Below are 24,674 nucleotides of genomic sequence, written 5' to 3' on the forward strand. Positions count from 1 at the left end.
TCTAGGGGCATAAAAGCTGTTCCCTCTGATTTCTTTCGTCATTTTCATTGGATCAGTCAGGGAGGGTGGAGGTGGATATCACGTCGAAGGCTGCGCAGCAGCACGTCAGCTTCGACGAGTGATAGCACCAGGAATCTCATCCACTGATCACGGCTGCGGTGGGCCCGGCAATGGAAGTTACCTCCGCAGCTGGGTAGCTGCGCACCAACCCAACGACGGCTCTCGGCTATCTATCTGATAGAACCAGGAATCTCATTCACGGCAGCAGGCGGCGGCAGTTTTCGATGGCTTCCCCACGGTGCCCCCACAGACCATTATTATAAAATAAAAATGTCCATCAAAACTAAGTTCAGGAGTCGAATCCTGGTGCCATTCTGCACCTCTGGGCAAATTTTTAAAATAATCCCTAGGAGGAATCTCGAGAAATCTCGATTTGATGTTTTATACAAAGAAATTTCAAAGAAATCCAGGTTCAGATTCAACAATATCGCTTAAACACCTACAAAAAAAGTCCCCAAAGTATTCAAAGTTGTTTCAAACCAGTATATATTGATGCATCGGTTTTAACGTAAGCATTAAAAAGCGATTTTTCCCTACCCAAGTAACAATTTCATTGCTGATTGGTTTTCTTTGATTTTTATTAGGGTTTTATTACAGCAATAAATAAAACTCGCAGTTTTATGACTGCTTTTATGAAAACCATTGATAAAATGTTTTATAGTACACTTGAAGATATCCATAAAGACAGATTTTAAGAGTAAACAAAACTTTCCGATTTGTAAACCTTCTGGTAATCATTATTACCACAATAAAACTGTAAAAACTCTCAACAGATGGCGATCCGTTCGATTAGTAACGACATCTGTTGGTGGAAAAGCAGAACTACGACAGTAAACTTGCTTTCGTTTTATTTTCGCTGATTATGGTTGTCGCCATATTGAAGAATTAGCTAACGTGAATGGAAAATAGTTCATTTTGCTCAAATTAGCAATGAAATGATAGTTTGCAACCATTTCCATAAAATGCTCACATAAATAAACTTTCTCTGCTGAGTTTTCTTGTGATTCGACATAGTTTTACTAAATTCACAAATTGATTTATTTCATTCCAAGATGAAAATATTCACTATTTACGAAGCGCATTAATTTTATGATTCTGCAACCCCAATATTCACGGTAAATTCGAATACGCATCAGTCTACCAGCACAACAACTACTGAAATATTGCTTTGAAATAATCGCTTTCTACTTAAGAATGATGGATTCTCCTGAACTTTACGTGCCATCGAAGAAGCTTCTCTGCATCTTGAGCTGTCATAGTTTTTGTTGAAAAAAAAAACAACAACAATCGAGAATTTTTCAACTAGGTTTTAAAATGTGTTTATTGCTACTCTTAATGCGGTTTGTAAAACTTCTCCGAGAGTGGTCCACTTAGCCGGAAGATGCTCTTAAAGAGGTTATCAAGTGGTTTTGATGTATGATTCAGTTTTATTGCAAGTTTTATAAAATTGGTCATGAAGATCTCTTGTAGAGCCGAACAAAACTTAAAATGTTACTTGGGTATTGTTTTATGAACATATTACACATCTCAGTGTTATACATTAAAATTTTCCCTAATTCTACAACATGTTTACTATATTACGAGGAACCAACTCTCCAAAGACCACAAAGGGATCTAAGATATGTGGAAAAAGTTATTGACTGAAAACCGAATAGCATGGAAACGCTGTTTAACATGTAAGGAATAACAATAAATAATCAAATCTCGTCATTTTATCGATCGGGAAAGTCTTCATAACATTTTTCCATGAACTTCGCATCGCTTTGCGGTCTTCGGAGGTCTAATTCATCGTGAAGTTTGCTACAGAAATCATTCATCGAATTATTTTTAGGGATCAAGGGGTGAACCCAAGCGATTTTTCATTGAAGAAGTAAATTTTCTCATAAAATCGTCTAAAAAACTAAGAATAACGGGCGCAAAAAATAGTTTTCCCGATCGACCTGATATTTTGCACAGTTGGTATGGGACCAAAATGGAACTCAAAATGTATACAAGAACTAGAGTTTTTGCATTTTTTATATTTTCCCACATAAACCGTGTCCCACGTTATTACATATACGTCGTAGTTTCCTGTTCTTCCAAAATTGGTGTACTATTAGATCTATATTTAACACATATTTCTCAGCAATTTTCTAGTGTTCATGTGCAAGAATATGTAGCACTTTTCATTCAAAAAAAAAAATGTTCAAAATTCTAGGCAAAGCAAATCAAAGATAATCTTACACACCGTAGTTGCTACTCCGTGATTGACCATAGTTGCACAGAGAACCAATGAAAGCAAGGCTTGGGACTAGCTAACCATTCTCAATGTGCACAATTCGAGAGTTCAATATTTGAAAGTCAATAACGGCGCTGGCCACGTCCTTACGGTCATCGGATCGATTATGTGTCATACTCGCCCCATATAGGAGCGATACATTTACAGCAAGGAACAATACAATTACTAAACACTGAACGCCCCTGTTCAAAATGCTAAGCAATATCGAAAAAAAGTATAAATTTGTTTTCGACTATTGTGACTGAAAACGTTATTCATTTTAAGAAAACTGCCTTCAAAGACCTACTTCAGTTTTTCTAACCCTAACGTTGGTAATCAAAAGCACACATGACAAGCAACGTTTTTTGCATCTTTTTTTCTGATTTTTGTATACTGCCAAATGTTTGGTAAGTCAGTTTAATCAGTTAATTTATTTAGATGCGTAGTAAATATGTATAATTGAAGTAACGTTATTAAATAAATACGGGCTTGAAACAACTTTGAACACTTTAGGGAAAGTTTGTGTAGGTATTTAAGCGATATTGTTGAATCTGAACATGGATTTCTTTGAAATTTCTTAGTATAAAACATCATATCGAGATTTCTCGAGATTCCTCCTAGGGATTATTTTAAAAATTTGCCCAGAGGTGCAGAATGGCACCAGGATTCGATCCCTGAACTTAGTTTTGATGGACATTTTTATTTTATAATAACGGTCTGTGGGGGCACCGTGTTCCCGCATTCAGTGCGGATAGTTTTCAATTGTCTTTCTAAAATCAACCGTTATTTGAACGGACCTTTCCAGGACCAGAGAAAATTATTCCTCAAGAGTTATTAATCGGATAATTTTCGGATGCATTTCAACGATCGGTAAAAGTGTAGTGCATTCGAAAAGTTAATGGTTGAATGCTTGGTGGCTCAGTAACAGCAAAATCGGTCACTAATCTTTCTACCCGAAATTTAGCAACGCGTTATCTTATTCGGACAATTGTACCTGAAACAATGTTTCATTCTAATAGTTATCGAACTAAAATGATCTTAACTATTCAATACTTCAATTAGTTTATCCGTTCGATTAGAAATTGTCTCGAACGGTTGCAGTCGTTTGAAGCGTCTGACACAATGTGGGCGGGTCATGCAAACGAAATAAACTGGGAAGCCCGCCGAATGGGGGGAGCTTCATCTGCTAATCTAGGGGCATAAAAGCTGTTTCTTCAGTTATCTTTCGTCATTTTCCATGGATCAGTCAAGGAGAGTGGAGATGTCACCTCTCAGCTAAGGAGCTGCACACAAATTCAGCGATGACTCTCGGCTATCGTGGTGGCAGCACCAGGAATCTCATCCACGACAGCAAACGGCCGCATTCGGTATGGGTAAAATCGCATTGCGTGATGAATTCATGCAATTGTCTTGGCAAAATCTTCCGTTTTATACACGGTCTTTTCCAGGATCAGCGAAAATGATTCCTCAAGAGTTATGATTCGGATAATTAAAAGCGACAGACTGAAAGCTTGGTAGTTTAGCAATAGTGAAGTGGCTACTACTATGTTCTTCCTGGATGAAAACAAAGTATTGTCGAAAGAGTTTCACGTTAAACTTTCGTTGAAAAAATCTATCTAACGCCGTTCAATTATCTAATAATTTTATCCGCTCGATGAAAATTCTCTCGTAGAACAGTAATTTAACCATTTCTCTTCGAAACGATATAACTCTTGAACTAGTTAACATCTTTCCAAGTAACCGAACCAGCTGAATAACAGCTTCTTGAGCTAAAGTTAGCTTAAGAGTGATTTGTTTTACTCTTATACAGCAAAAATGTGTGCTGGGTTGTGAATGCGTTCAGCGAAAGCGATCACACAACAACTTTACTCAACACATCAGTCCACCATTTGTATTATCATAACAACAAACATTGTATTATGGAAATATAAAAGTCGGAATCTCGTTCCAGTCTTTGTCCTACGTCAACATTGCGGTTATGTCTCAGACATTACCCACTCCTAGTTTTTTTCACAAATTTATCTCTCAATTAGTCAATTGAAACACATAGAAAAATGAGTTTTTTTTGTCTATTTCGAAAAAAGCATGGCAGTTTGAAGTGTATTCATGAAGTAATCAACGAATAAATCTCGGATCAGTAGAAGCCTCTTGAGAAATAATTCTATCCCTGGAAGAGTATCTGAAGGTATTCAAGGAAAATTGTCGAAGAAATCAAATGTAGATTTTTTAAAGAAATTAGTGAAGTAATGCCTAAAGAAACTTGGGAAACCGTTGCTGGAATTCTAATTCTTCTTAAGATATTCCTGTAGAATTCCCTTGATATAGTTCTTGAACGGTGGAATATTTAGATTTTTTTTATTATCTTTATTAATAAGACGGAGTAGAAATATTTGAAAAATTATATGAAAAATCATGTGTAAATTAGGTTGTCCCAAAATTGCACATAGTCAAAAAGCTTGGAGGCTTACCCTGCAAATGATAGCTAAGGGTGTTAGAAACAAACTGTTGTATGACGGCAACTTTCAGAAATGACGTTTAGAGGTCGCCCCGGGGAGATTTTTGAAAAATGGCCATTTTGCGTAATAAATTTCAAATAAAAATTTTTTACCGTTCAAAAATTGTCAATACCCACCATTTTAATATTTTTTACAGCTTGATATAGATCCAAACTACTTGGAAAAAAATATTACCGACATGTTTTGCAGGTAACTTTTTGATACTGAACTTTTGAATTTACTAAAATTTTTCATTTTTTGACATACTTTGCATTTTACCCATCATAAAAAGTATCTCATCCTTATGCTAATTTTAAACAATATAAAAATGGTGGGTATTGACAATTTTTGTATGGTAAAAAATTTTTGTTTGAAATTTATTACGAAAAATGGCCATTTTTCAAAAATCTGACGTTTAGAAAACGTCATTTTTGAAAGCTGCCGTCATACAAAAGTTTGTTTCTAACACCCTTAGCTATCATTTGCAGGGTGAGCCCCCAAGCTTTTTGACTATGTTCAATTTTGGGACAACCTACTGTAAATCCTTCTAGATGAATCTGAGTTGGGATCATTCAGTCTCGTGCTGGATTTTCCCATAACGAATAATTCATAACAAATGACAATAATTATCTTCTTAGTAATTTGAAAGAAATCCAAAATTAATGTAGAAAAAAAATGAATAAATTTTGTATAAATTTCCGAAAGAGTCCGAGGTGAAGTTTTTGTTTCCAAAGATCATTTCCAGAGATCGCGATATTTTAGAGAGGGTTTTTTAGAGAAATTTTTGATGGAATCCTCGAAGCTTTTTTTAACGGAAACACTAGAAGATTTTAGGAAAGGAATCCTTGGAGAAAACCCTTCAGGAACCTCTGAAAGAACTGTGGAAATCTATGGAATGTTTTATCAATGAATCTTTGAGAAAGCAATTGGCAATACAGATACAGATATTTATGGTAAAATTTAAAAAAAAAGCTACTACATAGAAGAACTGCTGAATAATTTCAAAAAGGAATGTCTGAAGCAAGCCATGCATGATTCAAAAAAATCCTTCGGGAAATTGCTGTAGAAATCCCTAGAAGAATTTCTAAAAGAATCCCTGTAAAATTTTCTGTAGGAACCGTTGGAGGTATTTTTTAAGGATTCCATATATTTTTTTAATGGATTACTTGAATGGAATTAAATTAGGATGATTAAGGATTATCTCAGACGACTTTCTGAAAACCTTCCTGTAAGAATTTCTGAAGAAATTTGTGTTTGATTTTTCATGGAAAAATTGCTGAAAAAAACTCATGGGAGGTTTTCAAAAGATTCCTTGTGGATCGTGTTGGGTGATTTTCTAAGGAAATCCTTGAAAAAAAATAATGAAAAAAATAAATGGAAAAGTTTCTAAAGCAATAAATGCTAGCTTTTCTTATAGAATTCTTTTAGACATTGCTGAAAAATCTCTTGAAGACTTTCTTAGAATATTCAAATATTTTTTAAATGAATCCCAGGAAAGTTTTTCTTTTTGGAATCATCACTAAAGGAATTCTTGTGTGAATTTCTGGACGAATCTTTAAGGAAATTATTGGAGGAAATTCTAGAAAAAAAATCTTGAGGACCTTCTAAAAATTTTGAAAACTATCAAATCTGAGGCTAAGTTTCTGTTAGTTTTCGATGAAATTCTGGAGAAAAATTTGTCGAGCAATCTGAGCAAAGTTTTCTAAATTCATTATTTTTTAACATCTTAAACAGATCCTCATGAAAAAAAAATCTTAGAAAAGCTATTTTTATTCGTGAAAAATGTTCTGGTAGAATCCTTGTATCCATTTACAAAGGAACCCCTAGAGTAAAGAGGAGCAAGAGTTTCTTTTGAAATTTCTGAGTCCAATTCAATTTATTTCTTTCGGGTGTTAAGGTTGTTCGAAGCCTTTTTGAAAAAGAGTCTTTCACTCCAAAAATTATGAAAATTGATCAATGTTTCGATAAGTTATGACAAAATGTTGGTTTTTGATCAAAAAACTGTAGTTTGCGACGGTCTTTTCAACGCACGGATTGGAATTGTAATGAAATCGAATTCGTTTTTTTTTTATTTTGGGGCTATGTTTGTTTGGTATGTTTTGAAGATGCTTTAGCATGTATAACTTTTTGAGAAAAATATTTGGAAATCATATTTTACACTTAGTGGGGCAAAAGTTCAAATTGTGGGGCAAGAGTTCGAGTCATGTGACAACTCTAGGTAAAAACCTAAAATTCTGCGAAATGTACATATTGTCTTTAAATATGATGGAATTAGTGAGAACATTCGATCAAAGATAAAAAAAATGTTGTTTTATTTGAATTTGGCGGAAAACTACTAATTTTTGGTGTAGTTCATTTAACCCTAATTTGAGTAAAATCCAGATCGAACTTTAAAGTGCATTCGAATTCCAACATCAGATATTAATTGATTTCATGTATTCTTATTACCAAAGTTACCGTAGCATGCTACGGTTAGCGAAATTCCACAAACTCTAGAATCGAACTTTTGTCCCAGTGGTGGGGCAAGAGTTTGAATAAGTCACACACATATAAAAAGTTTTGTAACTCAAAATTGAAAAGACATTTGGAGTATCTTTGTTTAGTAAAATATTTGCCCATGGATGGTGGAATCACCACACGGTATTCATTTGTTTTCAACTAGGGTCGAATTTTTGCCCCGCCTTACTCTGCTAAATGTACGGAGGTTCAAAATCAACCCTGTTTTGCTCGATTGGTTGTAATTCTTCTAAACAATGTAAAAATAATCTTTGAAAAGTTCTAAAAAGCTTGAAGTCTGAAGAATTCATGGCATGCTGAACTCAAATTCGACAAAATTGTCACTTACACTCCTTTGCATGTGGACCCCTCTATTAAGTATATGGATGTTCTCTAGAGGCATACTTGGAGAAATTTCGAGACCAGAAGCTTTTCAGAGATCATGATATTTTGAAGAGGGATCTTTAAAGGAATTCTAAAGTGAATCCCTTCCAAGGGGATCACTAGAAGGTTTTTTGAAAGGAATGCTTGGAGACAACCCTCAAGAAATCTCTTAAAAAAAAAACCGAAGAAATCTGTGGATTTTTTTCATCAAAGAATCGTTAAGAAAACAACAAGAGAGTATTTATGGTGGTCATTTAAAAAAAGAAGGATTGCTGAATAATTTCATAAAGAAATTTAACAAAACTTGCCAAATGTTTGTAGTATACCCTGAAAGAAAGTCTGAAAGAATCCCTAGAGAAATTTCCGAAGGAATCACTGTCAAATTTTCTATAGTATTCACTAGAAAACTTTTTTTTAAAGAAATCCATAGAAGATACCGTCGTGCGGGGCTACTTTTGAAATGCGGGGCTACTTTGGACACTTTTGAATATGGATTTTTTGAATTCAAAATATGGTTCAAATCTGTTTGATGTCTTAGGAACTATTATAAAGCAATAGTTTTCCCTTCATTTGGTTGAAATTATTTTTCAAACAGATCGTTTATTGCTTGTCAGGACGCGAAAAAAACATCGAATAAACCAATATAATATACATAACGTATCAGAACATTTGGTCTGTAGGCATTGTTTCTACAGTTCATAAATTTCAAAGGGTTGATCAATTCATTCAAAATGTATCAACGTAGCATATACAATCGAATATTTGTATCGTTATACGTTATAAATGACCGTTTCGCCCAAATAAAGGATTGATGGTCCTTTTTTTCAGGCTATCTATATAGCAATATCACGCTGCTCATAATACCAAAGGTAGCACAGAACCATCTTAAAACGCATATTTTTTATTGAAATTATGTATGATACAGTATACTACAGTATTGGTACAATGTAGTTTTCCAAATAACCCTGGAATTTGAAATGCAGTTTTGTTATAGATAAAAATGTCCAAAGTAGCCCCCATCCGGTTCTATATGAGATGTGTCCGAATGGTGTATGAACAACTTTTTTGTTTATTGATAGATTTAGCTCAAATTTTGCATACATCCTACATACATACTCACAATTATTGTGTATAAAAATTGCGGAAATTCATTCACTAGTCTGGGAGTTATAATGTCATAAAGTTGAAAAACCATGGAAAAGTGTATAAAGAAGCCCCGCACGACGGTATATCATTGGAAAAAAAACTGTCGAAAAATTTGATAGAGACGTTTCTGAAGCAATAATTGCAAAAATTTCTTTTGGAATTCTTTGTGACATTACTGAAGGACTTTCTGTAGGTATCCCTGGAAGACTTTCTATGATTATTCCTAAAAGATGCTATGGATCCTAGGAGAGTTTTTTTTTGGAATCATCATTGAAGAAATTCCTGTATGTTTTTCTGGAAGAATCGTTGGAGAAATTTTCCCGAGGAAATTCTTGAAGGAATTTCTGAAATCTGAAGGACGTTTTGAAAGTTTTTTTGATAACCGCCGGAAGATTTTTTTTCTCAGGAATCTCGAAATTTCTGAATAAATATCTAGAGAAAAAGTATTATTTTTGATATATTCCTTAATAAAATAAACTCCTTAGAAAAGTTTTTTTCAATTGTTAAAGATGTTCAGAAAAAAAAACTGGAGGAATCCTTGTACCCAACAAGAGATTTTCTGAAAAAAAAAACTTAAGAATTTTCGAAAGAAATTTTTAACATTTTTTTTATCTAGAGAATTTTTTATTGGAATTTCTGGAGAAATTTCTGAAGACACTCATGAATAATTTAATAAAAATCTACGTAAATTGAATGAATCCCTGAAGAAATTAAAAAAAATGGAATCTTTGGAGATTTTTGAAAACATCTGAGAAATAATTCCTCAAGAAATTTTGTCGAAGATTTACTGAAAAAAAAAACGCCGCAGGTATTTCTGAAGCAATCTTGGACGATTTATCGAAAGCAATCGCTGGAAGAAATACAGAATAAATATGTAGAAGTTTTTTTTTTTGAGAATCCCAGGTTAAATTCCTGAAACAAATTATTAGGGTTAATTAACACTTCAAGAAAATTCTAAATCTTAAAAATTTCTGAAAGAACCTTGGAAGACTTTCTGTAGGAATCATTCCCAGATATTTCTGATGTAGCATTTAGATGAATCTCTATTTCTGAAACATGAAGAGTTACTGAAGGAATCCATGCACAAATTTCTGAGGGCATAACAGGGAGAAATACCTCTATTGAATCTTTTTGAATGTTAGGGAGTGCAAAAAAATGGACAGAAATCACATTGGCGCCGTCCACCAATTACGAAACGCTCCAGGGGATTGGTTTTTTTTTATTAATCCATTTTGTTAAAAATCTATTGTATACAAAAAAAAACAAATCCAGGCAGATTTTTGAAAAAAAATACGAGCGGTAGGATATTTAGGAGGGCGCTAAAATGTTGAAAATAATCCACATAGGTGATTTTCTGACATCCAGTTGGTAAAAGTCAGCATATAACACCATTCCATTGCCTACCACCAAGAAATTTTCAAACAATAATGCGGAATTTGCCCACAAATACTAATTTTACTATCATAAATATAATTTTTTGCCTGGAAACATTGAGAGAATAATTTTCCATGACAGCTGTTAGGAGCGATATAGCGATCAGCGATGATAGAGCGATCATCGCAAAATTACGTTTAATATGTAGGAAATTATATTGTTCGATTGGAACTTTTAGTACGTAAAGATAATCCACCTGGTCTAAATAAAAATTAACAGAGGAAATAGCTTTCACTACATTTCCTCGGAATTTCCTGTTTTCCTAATTCATTCGAAAATTTTCTCGGCAGTTCCTTCGGATTTTTTTTGTAATTTGTTAGTCATTTCTTTGGGAATTCCCTCCATATCGCCTTTGGATGTTAAGTGGCAATGACTGGGAATTTCTTTAGCATATCCTTTGGATCTCCTTTGGATATTTCATTAAATAGTCTTTCGGTTCATTCTTAAAACAATTTCTTCGGTAATTTATCTGGAAACTGCTTGGACAATTCCTTAAGGAACAAGCTTTATCTTAGCAAATTTATCAGCAAACGCTTTAATAGTAGTTACAGAAGTATTTTTTTCATTTTGGGAATTTCTCACGCATTTTTTTTAATTGTTTCAGCAGTTGTTTTGATAATTTTCTTTGCAATTGTTTTGGCTATTTTATTTTCAAGAATTTACTCAGTAATCCCTTTGAGAATCCATTTGGTAATGCCTTAACCAATAAATTTGGCGTGCTTTTGGGAATTTCTTAGCAAATATATTTGGATTTTTTTCGGTAGTTCTTTCACTACTCCTTTAGCAAATTTTTGGGTATACTTTCTATGAATCCGTTGGGAATTTTTACACAATGCTTTTTGGAATCCCATTGAAGATTGCGTTGCTTGTTTTGAAATTTTTATGAATCTTTCAAACAATTTATTCATGAATTCAGTGATGCTTTTGAAAATTTCTGCGGTTGTTTTTTAAATACCTTTGACAGTCCATTTCGAACATAATTCGAAACTTTCTTTAGATATTTCATCGATAGCTGCTTTAAAAATTTCTCAGGCAAATATGTTTGAGATTTTTTTTTCGGAAATTTCGTTTTGAAAATTCGTTTTTTTTTTCAGATCCTTATGGCGATTCCTTCAGAGATAGCTTTGGAAATTCCTGCTAGGAATTCTTTGAAAATTCCCTCAAAAATTCCTTAAGTAGGTCATGTCAAGTGTCTTTCTGCAATCCCTTTAGGAATATCTCTGGCATTGTCTTAGAAAGACCTTACAGAAATTACTTTGAAACTTGTCGAAATTTTTTTTTCGGGAATCCTTTTTGAAATTCTTTTAGCATATTCTTTAGTAGGTTCTTTAGAAATTTCTTTGTTAATTCTTGAGAAAAAACAGCTTAATTCTGAACATTCTTCTCAAAATATTTTTTCCGATTTTCCGAAGCGATTTCCAATGTAGAAGAAGGAAATAATTTCTTGGATTTTCCTTTAAGAATTCCTTCGGTTACCCTCTGAAGAATTCTTTTGACAATATACTTAAAAATTACTTCAGTAAGCTTCATTGAAAGTTCCTTCATCAAATGCTTTGAGAATATCTCTGACAGATTCTCCTTTCTTCAGATTTTCCTAAAAGAGAGCTTTTGAAAATTGATTTTCATTCCATAGCCAGCTTTCTTCGGCTATTTTTGTTCGGAAACCCCAATTCCTTTGTGAATTGCTTTAGTCTTACCTTCGAAAGTTTCACTGGCAATTTCAACTGGAAATTCTTGAATTTCTAATTGTCGGGAAAATTCCCATAGGAATAGCAGAAGAAAAACACAAAAAATATGCTGAATGAATTGTAGAAGGAATTCCCAAAATCATTGGATTGTTGTTTCCAAATAGATAGCTGAAAGAATTTCTAGAATTTAGGTAGAAAATTTGGAAAGAATAATCAATGGATTGAAAATAGGAAATAAAAAAAAACACAAACAAATTTTCGAAAAAAAAAAACACCTGAGAATTTTCTAAAGATATTTCCAGAAAAATGCTAAAATTTGGCTATTTCTTTGGCAATTTTGAAGAAAATATATTCGATAGTTTCTCTTGCTATAAAAAAGGTTAAATTTTACTATTTTCAAATACATTTCTAAGATTGTATATGTTATATTGGTTCCATGTATCTGGGTATAATTATAATAAATTATAATTAAATATCTCCATTCCTTTGGATATTGTTTTGAAAATTATGGAATTTTCTTTAAGAACTACTTTTAAAATACTTTTCGCACTTCATACAATAAATCCTTTTCTAGTTGATTTGGAAATCCTTTTGTAATTTTCTTTAGGTATTTATTTGGAAATTTTTCGGAAATCCATTACGCAAATCCTTCTGGGCTTTGCTCTGTAATTTCTTTTGGAAATACTTCGGAAATTTGTTTGGGAGTGCATTTGATTATTCCATCGGAACTTCTTCTGCAAATGCATTAGGAAATCCATTGCCAATTTCAGTTCGAATTCCTTCAGCAAATATTTCCGGAATTTCATCAGTAGTTTTTAGAGTCATGGGAAACTTCATTTACAATTCAGTATTTTTAAGCATACCTTTGGCAATTTATTTTATTTTTTATTGCAATTTCTTTCAAAAAATCCTTTTGTAAATTCTTTGAAAATTCTATCGAAGTTTTTTTTATTGTTTTCTTCAGCTCAATTCTTCATGATCCTGTATGATCTTGCACCGTAAAAGTAATGCAAAAACAATCCATTGATTACGCTTGTAGATCTTAAGGACTGTATCGGAAATTAACTATAAACATTCAAAATGCTCTATCTCGAAGCACGGTTGGTCTTTTTATTCCGGTTTTTCTATGAAATCTTCACAATATAGTTAAGTTTAGAACAGCTTGAAGACATTTGAAAAATGCTTAGTATTATTGAAAATATGGTTCAATGAGTACACCACACAAAATTATAATCTGTACAAAATGCAATTTAAAAAAAAAAAATACCGTTTCAAAAATTTATAGCGAAAAAAAAAATTGTGCGGGGAAAAATCTGGAAAATAATGATTATTACTAGCAGTTATGTACACATAACATATCACTCGATACCGACATTTATATTTTGAATGGAAAAACCTCCAACATGTAGAAAATGGTCTATCCCAAAAAACACCTACGTTTTGGTCGAACTTTGACGCTCTGTTTTAAATATCTTCAGAGGTTATAAAATTCCGTTCTCTGGTAAAACTACCTCTTCAATAAATTGAAATACATGCCCAATATAAAAAAATGAGAATTTTCAACTTTATCTATTTTTTATTTACGTAATCGTTCTTTGAAGAGGCATAAAAAAAGAGTTCCTCAAAAAATGACCTTTTTGCCTTTCTCGTACACTAAGTGTACTGGAAAGGCTATATGTTCACTCCAAAAATGACTTTTTGACAGAAGGCCCGGAGGGTCGAGTCACATATACCAATCAACTCAGCTCGATGAATTGAGGTGATGTCTGTGTGTGTATGTATGTGTGTGTGTGTGTATGTGTGTGTGTGAGTATGTGTGTGTACAAAATAAACTCACATCACTTTTTGGCAGTAAACGTCAACCGATTTTTATGACCAACGGTTCATTCGACGCGGAATCTGGTCTCATTGTTTCCTATTGAAAATGGTTCGGATCGGTTCAGCCGTTCCGGAGTTATGGCCATTTAGGTGTTCCGGATCGGTACCCCAGGGAGGGGCCAGATATGAAAATGCTACAAAACCTTGCATGCGACATATCAGACCGCGGCTTTTTCGATAACCTGACGAACGGTAAACAGGAAAATACTCTCAGACCATATCTGAACCAGTAGTATTCCGGAATCGGTTCCGGATGTCCCGCCGGAGGTGGCCAAATATAAAAGTGAACCAAATCCATGCATGCGACACATCAAATAGCAAATTTTTCGATAACCTGATGAACAGTGAGCAGGAAAATAGCCTTTGACCCAGCAGAGACTACTGGTAGTGTTCCGGAACCGGTTCCGGGTGCCCCGCCGGAAGTGGCCAAATATAAAATTGAACCAAACCCATGCATGCGACACATTAGATAGCAGCTTTTTAGATAACCTGAAGAACGGTAAGCAGGAAAATAGCTTTAGATCACAGCAGAGACTACCGGTAGTGTTCCGGAACGAGTTCCGGATGTCCGGCAGGAAGTGGTTCAATATAAAAGTGAACCAAACCCTTAACCAAACCCATGCATGCGACACATCAAATAGCGGCTTTTTCGATAACCTGGTGAACAGTGAGCAGGAAAATAACCAGCAGAGACTACCGATAGTGCTCTAGAACCAGTTCCGGATGTCCCGCCGGAAGTGGTCAAATGTAAAAGTGAACCAAATCCATGCATGCAACACATCAAATCGCGGCTCTTTAGATAACCTGATAAACGGTTAGCAAGAAAAAGGTTTCAAACCATATTTGAGACAACCAGTAGTATTTATTCCGGAACCGGTTCCGGGTGTCTTGCTGGAAGTGGTCAAATGCATATAAGAGCCAAACCCATGCATGCGACATATCAAACCACGGCTTTTTCGATAACCTGATGAACGGTTTACAAAAAAAATAGTCTCAGATCACATTAGAGACTACCGGTAGAACCCATTTTGTATGTTCCACCAGAATGACCAAAATGTGAAATGAATCAAATCCATGCATGCACACCAATTTTCGGCTTTTCAGAAAACCTATTGAACAGTTAGCAAGAGACTAGTCTCAGACCATATTTGTCTAGGAATTGGTTCCGGGTATCTCACAGGAAGTTCTAAAAACAGTGAAAATAATCAGTGCAAGCGATAAATATGTGTAAGAGAACAAAATCTTGACAAAACAGATGCAGGCTCATCAAATCACATCTTCTCATATTCCTGAGGTGTAAATATACAGTAGAATCGCATCAACCTCGAGCAAAGTTTTTCAATCCCCTTTTGCGTCTAAAATTGCTGCGCAAAATTTTGATCCGACTGATTGCTCCTCGCGCTCTGCGATATGGTTCAAATTTGAATTGGATTCAGTACGAAAAATTTCACTTGCTTTCATTTTTTGGTCAATTTTTTTGAATCTAGTATCCAATGATAATAAAATATAGCCTGAAGTGTGCAGGAAAAAGTTTATCGAAGACTGTAAAGTGATTTTTGGTTGTGAAATAAATTATATTTAAGCTTGTTATTATCGTTTTGGTATTGATGGTATTCCAGTAATAGTAAAGGTGGTCACGCAGTCAACTAAGAGGTCTGATATTTTTCAGCTCTGTCTATACATTGAACATAACACCGGAAATATGTGCCATCAGTAATTCGATGATGGCTTGGATTTTTGCGTTTATAAATAAATTATTCACAGGATTTAAGATGCTTACGTCGACGGAAAGATCATGAGTACATATTCGACGAGAAAGGCACTATCACCACTAGGTGGATTAATCCAGGTTTTTTCATTTTTGAGAATTGCGCTAAATTGCGCAGGATTTTTTTTTTTGATAAAAATAACTTTTTTATATCATGAACATTCTGGAAATGAATATATTTGTGCAAAAATATGAGAAAAAGTTTAATATTTTCTCACAGTTTTGACAATTTCAAATTTTTAGGAGGTGTCCAAAATTTTAAACATATGTGCAATTTTTGAGATAAAAGTCCAAGTTAAATTATTATTTTTCGAAAATCAAAACTGCCATTCTTTATTTTAAAGATTTATATAGTATCTCCAAAAATAAACTAGTGTTTATTTCGAAAAGACTATTTTTTAGGCAGTTGTGAACGTTTAAAATTAATTTCCGATACAGTCCTTAAGGTTTTTACTCATGGAAGTTCTTGAAGAACCTAGACGATCTTTGGGAATTATTTCTTAACAGAACTATGTTCTCTGGACCTGCAGGACGCAACACTATCTCAGTAATGTGATAACTAATCATTGATAACGCTTGTAGATTTTAAGGCCAGTAATGTAATAACAACCCTTCAACCACGCTTTTAGATCTTAAGCCTATATTCGCGATAGTCCTTGGCTGACCTAGACATCCTGGGAAATCAAGACTCTAGAGAACTGTCTTCCACGGACCTGTAGGATGTGGCACCGCATTAGTAATGCAACAAAAGTGCATTGATTATGCTTATTGATCGTAAGGCCTTTACTCGCGAAAGATCTTGGATTACCTAGAACATCTTTGAAAATAACTTCTCTAAAGAACCATGTTCAATGAATCTGTATAATGTTACACCGTATAAAAAATGTAAAAACAATTGATTAATTACGCTATTAGATTAAGGCCTTTACTTGCGGAAGTTCTGGATGACCTAGAACGAGTTAACAGAACTATGCGCCAATGACCTGTAGGATGTTTCACCGCATCAGTAATGTAACAACATTTCATTATAATACTTGTAGACCTTAAGGCTTTTACTTGTGGAAGTTCTTGGATGATCTAGAATTTTTTGGATAGTAGATTTATACAGAACCATGTTTCATGGACCTATAGGATGTTACACGGCATCAGTAATGCAACAATTACCCATTGATTTTGCTTATAGATCTTGAGGCCTTTACTCGCGGCAGTTCTTGGATGGACTAGATCATCTTTGAAAATAACTTCTCTGCGTAACCTCTGCTGCATGAACCTGTAGGATGTCACACCAAATTAGTCATGCAAGATAAATCCATTTATTACGCTTGTGAATCTTAAATTATTTATTCACGGAAGTTCTTGGGTTACCCAGAACATATTTGGAAAGTAGTTTTCTACAGAACCATACTCCATGGATCTGCTAGATGTTGCACCATATCAGTATTGTAACTACAATCCATCGATTACGCTTGTAGATTATAAGGGGTCTACACGCGGAAGTTCTTGGATGCCCTAGAATATCCCTAAAAAAAACTTCTCTTCAGAACTGTGCTCTATGGACCCGTAGCAGTATCATTAATGTAACAAAAATCCATTTATTATGCTTGTAGATCTTAAATTCTTTATTCTCGGAAATTGTTGGATGACCTAGAGCATATTTGGAAAGTAGTTTTCTAAAGAACCATGCTCTACCCAAGTAACAATTTCATTGCTGATTGGTTTTCTTTGATTTTTATTAGGGTTTTATTACAGCAATAAATAAAACTCGCAGTTTTATGACTGCTTTTATGAAAACCATTGATAAAATGTTTTATAGTACACTTGAAGATATCCATAAAGACAGATTTTAAGAGTAAACAAAACTTTCCGATTTGTAAACCTTCTGGTAATCATTATTACCACAATAAAACTGTAAAAACTCTCAACAGATGGCGATCCGTTCGATTAGTAACGACATCTGTTGGTGGAAAAGCAGAACTACGACAGTAAACTTGCTTTCGTTTTATTTTCGCTGATTATGGTTGTCGCCATATTGAAGAATTAGCTAACGTGAATGGAAAATAGTTCATTTTGCTCAAATTAGCAATGAAATGATAGTTTGCAACCATTTCCATAAAATGCTCACATAAATAAACTTTCTCTGCTGAGTTTTCTTGTGATTCGACATAGTTTTACTAAATTCACAAATTGATTTATTTCATTCCAAGATGAAAATATTCACTATTTACGAAGCGCATTAATTTTATGATTCTGCAACCCCAATATTCACGGTAAATTCGAATACGCATCAGTCTACCAGCACAACAACTACTGAAATATTGCTTTGAAATAATCGCTTTCTACTTAAGAATGATGGATTCTCCTGAACTTTACGTGCCATCGAAGAAGCTTCTCTGCATCTTGAGCTGTCATAGTTTTTGTTGAAAAAAAAAACAACAACAATCGAGAATTTTTCAACTAGGTTTTAAAATGTGTTTATTGCTACTCTTAATGCGGTTTGTAAAACTTCTCCGAGAGTGGTCCACTTAGCCGGAAGATGCTCTTAAAGAGGTTATCAAGTGGTTTTGATGTATGATTCAGTTTTATTGCAAGTTTTATAAAATTGGTCATGAAGATCTCTTGTAGAGCCGAACAAAACTTAAAATGTTACTTGGGTATGCATGGTTTTGTAGGATTTTACACCGCATCAATAATATAGCAACAATGATTTTATTACGCCCGTAAATTTTCAGGCCTGTACTCGCGGAAGTTCTTGGAGGACCTCGATCATCTTTTAAAATTGTTTCTCTTCAGAACTTTGCTCCCTGGACCTGTAGGACGCAATACTGTATCAGTAATGTGGCAATAAACCATTGATAACGCTTGCAGATCTTAAGGCCTATACTCGTGGAAGTTTGTGGAGGTTCTAGATCATCTTTGGAATTTTGTTTCTACAGAACTATGTTCCCTGGACCTGTGGCATTCTACATTGTACCAATAATGTGACAACAAACCATTGATATCGCTTGTAGATATTCAGGTATTTACTCGTGGAAGTTCTTGGAGGACCCAGAACATCTTTGGAAAGTAGTTCTAGAACCATGCTCCATGGACCTGTATAATGCTGCAGCGTATCAGTCATTAAAGGGAAATCCATTGATTATGCTTGTAGTTCTTAAGGCCTCAGCTAACGGAAGTTCATGGAAGACCTAGCATATCTGTGGAAATGAATTCTCATCAGCAAAATGCTCAATGGACTTGTAGGACGTTACACTGTATCAGTAATGTGACAACAAACCATTGATAATGCTTGTAGATCTTCAGGTCTTTACTCGTGGAAGTTCTTGGAGCACCTAGAACATTTTTGAAAGTTAGTTCCTTACAGAAAAATGTTTCAGAGACCTGTAGGATGTTAGAACGTATCAGTAATGTTACAACAAACCATTAAATACGCTTGTAGATCTTAAGGCCTTTACTCGTGGGACTTCTTGGAGGACCTAGATCATCTTTGGAAAGTAGTTTTCTACAGAACCATGCTCCATGGATATCTAGCATGTTGCATCGTATCGTCATGTAAGAACAATCTATTGAATACGCTTTTAGATCTTATGGCCTTTACTCGCGGAAATTCATGAAAGACCTAGCATATCTTTGGAAATTAATTCTCTTCAGTACAATGTTCAATGGACCTCTGAGATGTTACAGCGCATCGGTAATGTAGCAAGAAACCATTAGCTATGTTTGTAGATCTTCAGGCTTTTCTCGTGGAAATTCTTGGAGATCAAAATTGGAGGTCATGTTTGAAAATTATTTCTTTACAGAAGAATGCCCATAGACCTGTAGGATGTTGCTCCGTATCAGATCGAGATTCCAAAGGAATTGCCGAAGAAATTGCCAAGAGAATTTCCGTATGAATTCTCGACAAATTGCCAAATATATTGCCAAAGAATTTTCCGATGGAATTTTAAGAGGAATTTCCAATTCCATTCCAAGAACTTTTCAAAGGAACAACAGGTAAAATAACGCATAAGAATTGCTGAAAAGACTTTCAAAGAAATTGCAAAAAAATATTGCTGAGGAAATTTTCTAATTAAGCTCTGAAGGAATATCAGAAGAAAAAGATTGTCATAAAATTTGATAAAAAAAATCCAAACGGAATTATCAAAGAAATTCCCCAAATAAAACAACCGAGGGCTGTACAGTGAAATTACCGATAGATTTTCAAAGACATATTTATCTAACTTCTCTTGGATTGACCGATTCAATACATTTTTAGCCATGTATCGAGTGATAATACTTCATTGTGCGAAAGATGCGTACCCTTCGCTCCACAAACCATACAGCACAGTACTAACGAATTGTTTTTCTGTTTTCTTCTCTCCCCCTCCCGCATACAGAGTCCCAAGTTTGCTCCACCCATCGAGTTTGTCGATCAGGCCACGCTGAGCCCTCCCGAGGGCTACAAGGACGGCAGTGGGCTGTTGGACAATGCGCTCGGCGGCGCCCTCGGTGGGCACGTCTTCGGTGCACAACACATTCAGCAGCTCCAAGTTATCCAGCGGCTTCAGCAGCAACGGGCGGCCATGTTGGCCGCTCGGGCTGCTGCCGGTCAGCAGGGACAACAAACGGGCGGCGGCACTCAGACCACCTCCCAAACTGGCACCGCCACTGGTACTGGTGGTGCCGGCGCCGGGGGAGGAAGTGTGGGTGGTGCTGGTGGTGGTGGCGGTAGTGGTGGGGCAGTACAAACAGCACAACAGCAGCAGCAACAACAACAACAACAACAGCAGACCGTTTGTACCGAATGTGCCGAGTGTGCGGAATGTGCCGCCAAGCAGTTGCATGACGAAGGTAGGTGTGAATATTTATGCTTAGGCTAATGGGTTCGCTCCTTTCCGATTTGGGTTTATTGGATTATAGTGGATTTGTATGGAGGAGATGAATGAGTTTGGCCATATTTCATTCCTTCGTTTCACAGGACGAACCCAGTGGATTACATAGTTTGTTCAAAATTATTAAGTTATTAGTTTTCAGACAGTGGAACATAAAAGATCAAGAGTAACGGACAGAGTATGGGATTCCTTATGTGGTTCGCTTGAGATAGAATCTCTATTTATTACGTTACAGGATATGAATGATCGACTCTTGTTACTCTAGTAAACCGTGCGCACTCAGCACGTGATCTAGAAAACATTAATTTTCATCCAAAAGTATAACAACCGTGGGGTTTCCACATTTTCAGTAGCCTAAACAGAATCTGAGACTCAGATGCATGCACAGTTTCAATGAAAGGAGAACTTCCAAGGAAATTCCTTAAACTTTTTTTTTGATATTTCTCAATTAATTTTCATTCCAAAATTCAATCAAAACACTACTCTTGAATACTTTTGGTCATTTTTCCAAAAGTTCTCAGGCAATTTTATCGATGATTCAGTAACTCGCAATAGAAATTGCTGCAGGAATTTGCAATGGAATTGTAGAACAAATTGTCGAAAGAATTTCAAAAATGAATTGCCTAATCAATTTCCAAACGAGTTTTAAAATAATCCTCAAAGAAATTAAAAATTGAGAAACCCCAGAAAGGAATTGCCAAAGTTGTTTCAAAAGAATTGTTTAAAGAAATTTCCAAATCAATTACTGAAGTTTATTAAAATAAAAAATACGGGAGGAGTTGTAGAAGAAATTTGAAGAGAATTGCCAAAAAAAATCAAGGAAATTGCCCAAAAATATTACAAGGAACTGCTGAGGAAACTTCACAAAAAATCACTGCATTATGCACAATAAAAATTCGGAGAAGTTTCCAAAGAACTAATCAAAGAAATTGCACCAGGAATTGTCAAAAGAATTTCTGAAGAAATTTCTAAAGAAATTGTTCAAAAATATTTTTCAAAAAAAAAAAATCCGCAGTAGATTTTTAATTGAGTTGACGAAGGAATTGCGGTAGGTATTTCCAAAGGAATAAGTTCCCAGAGAAATAACCGAAGAAGCTTCAAAAATAATTGCCTGCGAAGTTTACAAGATAGATATCAAAAGAATTCCCAGAGTTTAGGAAATTTAAAAAAAAAAATACCACGAGAAATTCCCCCAATAAAGTGCGAAGAAATTCTACGTATGCTGAGGTGACATATACGGTTCTATCAGTTGCTCTATAGGTTGTGCCGTGGCGGTCGCCAACACCGTACATTGTCAAATAGTACAACTATGGTATACTTTTAAGACCAAAATAATTAATATTTTTCAAACTATTCTGCAATTCAAAACATGAGATATACAGCCGTAACAATCTCAATACTTATTTTTGTTATTTTGAGTTAGCTTAGACTAAAATGTCCAATGAACCAGATTATAGTGGTGTCATCGGGGTTACACTCCATCCTGAGCAGGAATGAATAGCAACTGAAAAACATATTAAGGTATTATCAACAATCAATACGAAACATGAAATTCGCCCGTGACTCCAGTTTCATCAATTTTCAATGACCCAACAATGACCCCAACCCTCCAGTACGTAATTTTCAAGGTAATTTTTGAATGCACATAAGAAGGCGGCGCGTTTCACGCTTTTTACTGTCAACAACAATAATGTTTTACATTCGTTCGTTCAAAATGTCATCCACAACAGGTTGGTATCTTAAGGACAAGGTATTTGGAGTACATAGCTCAAAATTTCTAGAGCACCGTTTTTTAGAACCGTTGAACGGATTTGGATGAAAATGCATCACGCAAATTGTTCAGTGGTTGTCAACAGCGTGATGCATTTTAATCCAAATCCGTTCAACGGTTCTAAAAAACGGTGCTCTAGAAGTTTTGAGCAATGTACTCCAAATACCTTATCTTTAAATTTTGCTACAGACACCGCAAAGAAAAAAAACTTTGAAATTTCATCATTCTTTTTACGTACATTTAAATTTCAGCTTTCGTCAATATTACCGTGACTGTACCTTCGACTGCCCCGAGGGGTTCTCATGGGAGACTTTGTGTCCAAGAGCGAGCCCGATAGTAGATCACATCAGTCCCTGATGGCTTGCTCTATGCCTCTATGCATCAAGTAGCAGGTCGATTCCGCGCGGCGTTTGGGATGAACTCAAAATGCCTTTTTGACCCCTAGGACTTCGGGCGTTTATTCCTAATATAAATAGGAAAGGTGGATACAAAATACACTGCGGCCACTTTCTATAGCCGCACCCACGATTTCGCACTTCTAGCAATTTTTACGATTCAATCGATATGTGGAACGATGTGTATCAACTAGTGTTTGTAAAATATATGATTTACATGAATAAGTATTGTAAACTATTTGTTTGTTAAGCGAAAAACACGATATTTCCATAATTTGGGCGACCATTTTCTACAGCCGCACTACGGGTTCATCTTCGGTAATCTCATTTTTTATAAGAAATCATTTGATCAAACTGTCTCAAATGACAAAATTAAGCACATTGGAAATAAAACTAACGAAAAGTAATGAAAAAATCAACCAATTAGTTTTCTTAGTACAATAAACTAGTTAACTTTCACTATTTTTACTTAAAAGTTCTCTTTAAATCACAAAAACAATATTTTAAGTTGACAAATATATTGTATTGCTTCCTATCGGCAATATTTATATGAAACATGATTTCTTGGATGATTTCTAAAAGATTTAAGGCTGTAATACCAATTTAACAATCACTTTTCTGGAACTTTAGAATTAAATTTAGCCTAATATTCGCTTTACTTGGATGAATACGCAATATTCATGACATTATATCACTGAAAATTCAACTAAACAGTTGCTAATGATCCTCATGAATACAGATTTAAATAATCCTAATGGATGCAAGAGCTTAATTTTGCGCCAGCACTTCACTAAATTTAGCCCAATTCTACAATTTATGATATAAAATCAACCAGAACTACAGGAAGGCTACAATCATAATCCCTTTCTTTTCTTTTGCCCCGAAATGAACAGGAACATCTATATTTGAAATCTTTTGATAGAAACACATCATTTTTACTTAACCAAATATCGTCAAATTGATGGAAAGTTGGATAAAAGCTGTTATTACAAATCGTCTTCATAATTTAAAATATTCATCTTATGTTTAAATGGTAGCGAGGACAATGCTGACCTTCCAAGTTGAGTTTGATGAATTCCCGAAGTATCTTCATTGTATATTGATGTTGTATACGATGTCTTTTCCAAGTTTCATCAGGATTGATACACAAAAACTTATGAATTTTCCATTTAAAAGCTTAAAAATCGATTTTTTTTTTACAATTTAATTAGATTAATAAGGGTTATACGCAAAAAAATTGAAACCGGAAGTATAATGCAATGATTGTTTTGAGTCAGCAGCATTTATACTTGAGATTTAATTCGATTTTTTTTAGTTTTTTGGGATATCTTTAATAACTTATCCATAAAACACCAGTTTACCAAATCTGTGCCCTATTTCTCGTATTAAAAGACCTTGTTACTTAAGTATTTCGTTAAACTTCTTTGGTTTGGTCTTGATAAGCTTTATTTGGTCGTTTAAAGCAGTAATAATGAGCATACTTTATGATAAAGCAGCTGATCTAAGGAAAACCCGAAGTGCGGCTATAGAAACTGGTCGCCCAGATTTTCGAAAAACTGTATTTTTGATATGAAAAATATACACATGAAGAAAGTTATGCTTGCAAACGTCATATTTTGCAATAACTATCAGATGCATATTGTTTTCCATATCGATTCTATCTTTGATATTGCTAGACATGTGAAACTGAGGGTGCGGCTATAGAAAGTGGTCGCAGTGTACACTGCATGAAGTAAATTGTATTAATCCAGGCAGGGTTTGGGCGAGAAAGAAAGATGATGGAAGAGGTGCCTGGGTCGGAGATGTGGGTGGATCCTCATGAGTTGATAAGATGCTGAGGTGGTTATTGGTGACAAATTCGTTGGATGGCAAATAGAATAGCCAACCACTTATCCGCGTGCGGTAATGGTGGACATATCTGAGCGGTTTGGATTTAGAGTTTTTTGAGGATCGCAAACGATTGGCGCCATCTAAACGTAGACGAATGAGTGAGGAGGGGAACGGAACCGCTTCTATTATCCCGCAAGAAACGCA

The 24,674-nt window shown here is 34.9% G+C and overlaps 1 protein-coding gene across 4 annotated transcripts in view; it reads left to right on the forward strand.

The window, feature by feature from the left end:
* Positions 1-24,674, forward strand: part of LOC109424064 (uncharacterized) — a 376,421-nt gene that overhangs the window by 157,964 nt on the left and 193,783 nt on the right. For all 4 annotated transcript variants that reach the window (XM_062842268.1, XM_062842269.1, XM_029880478.2 and 1 more), the window contains exon 3: positions 19,980-20,433. In XM_062842268.1, the coding sequence (XP_062698252.1) occupies positions 19,980-20,433 (454 nt within the window). The remainder of the gene's footprint in view (positions 1-19,979; positions 20,434-24,674) is intronic.

This window comes from Aedes albopictus, chromosome 3, assembly GCF_035046485.1.
Source record: "Aedes albopictus strain Foshan chromosome 3, AalbF5, whole genome shotgun sequence".
Classification (NCBI taxonomy): domain Eukaryota; kingdom Metazoa; phylum Arthropoda; class Insecta; order Diptera; family Culicidae; genus Aedes; species Aedes albopictus.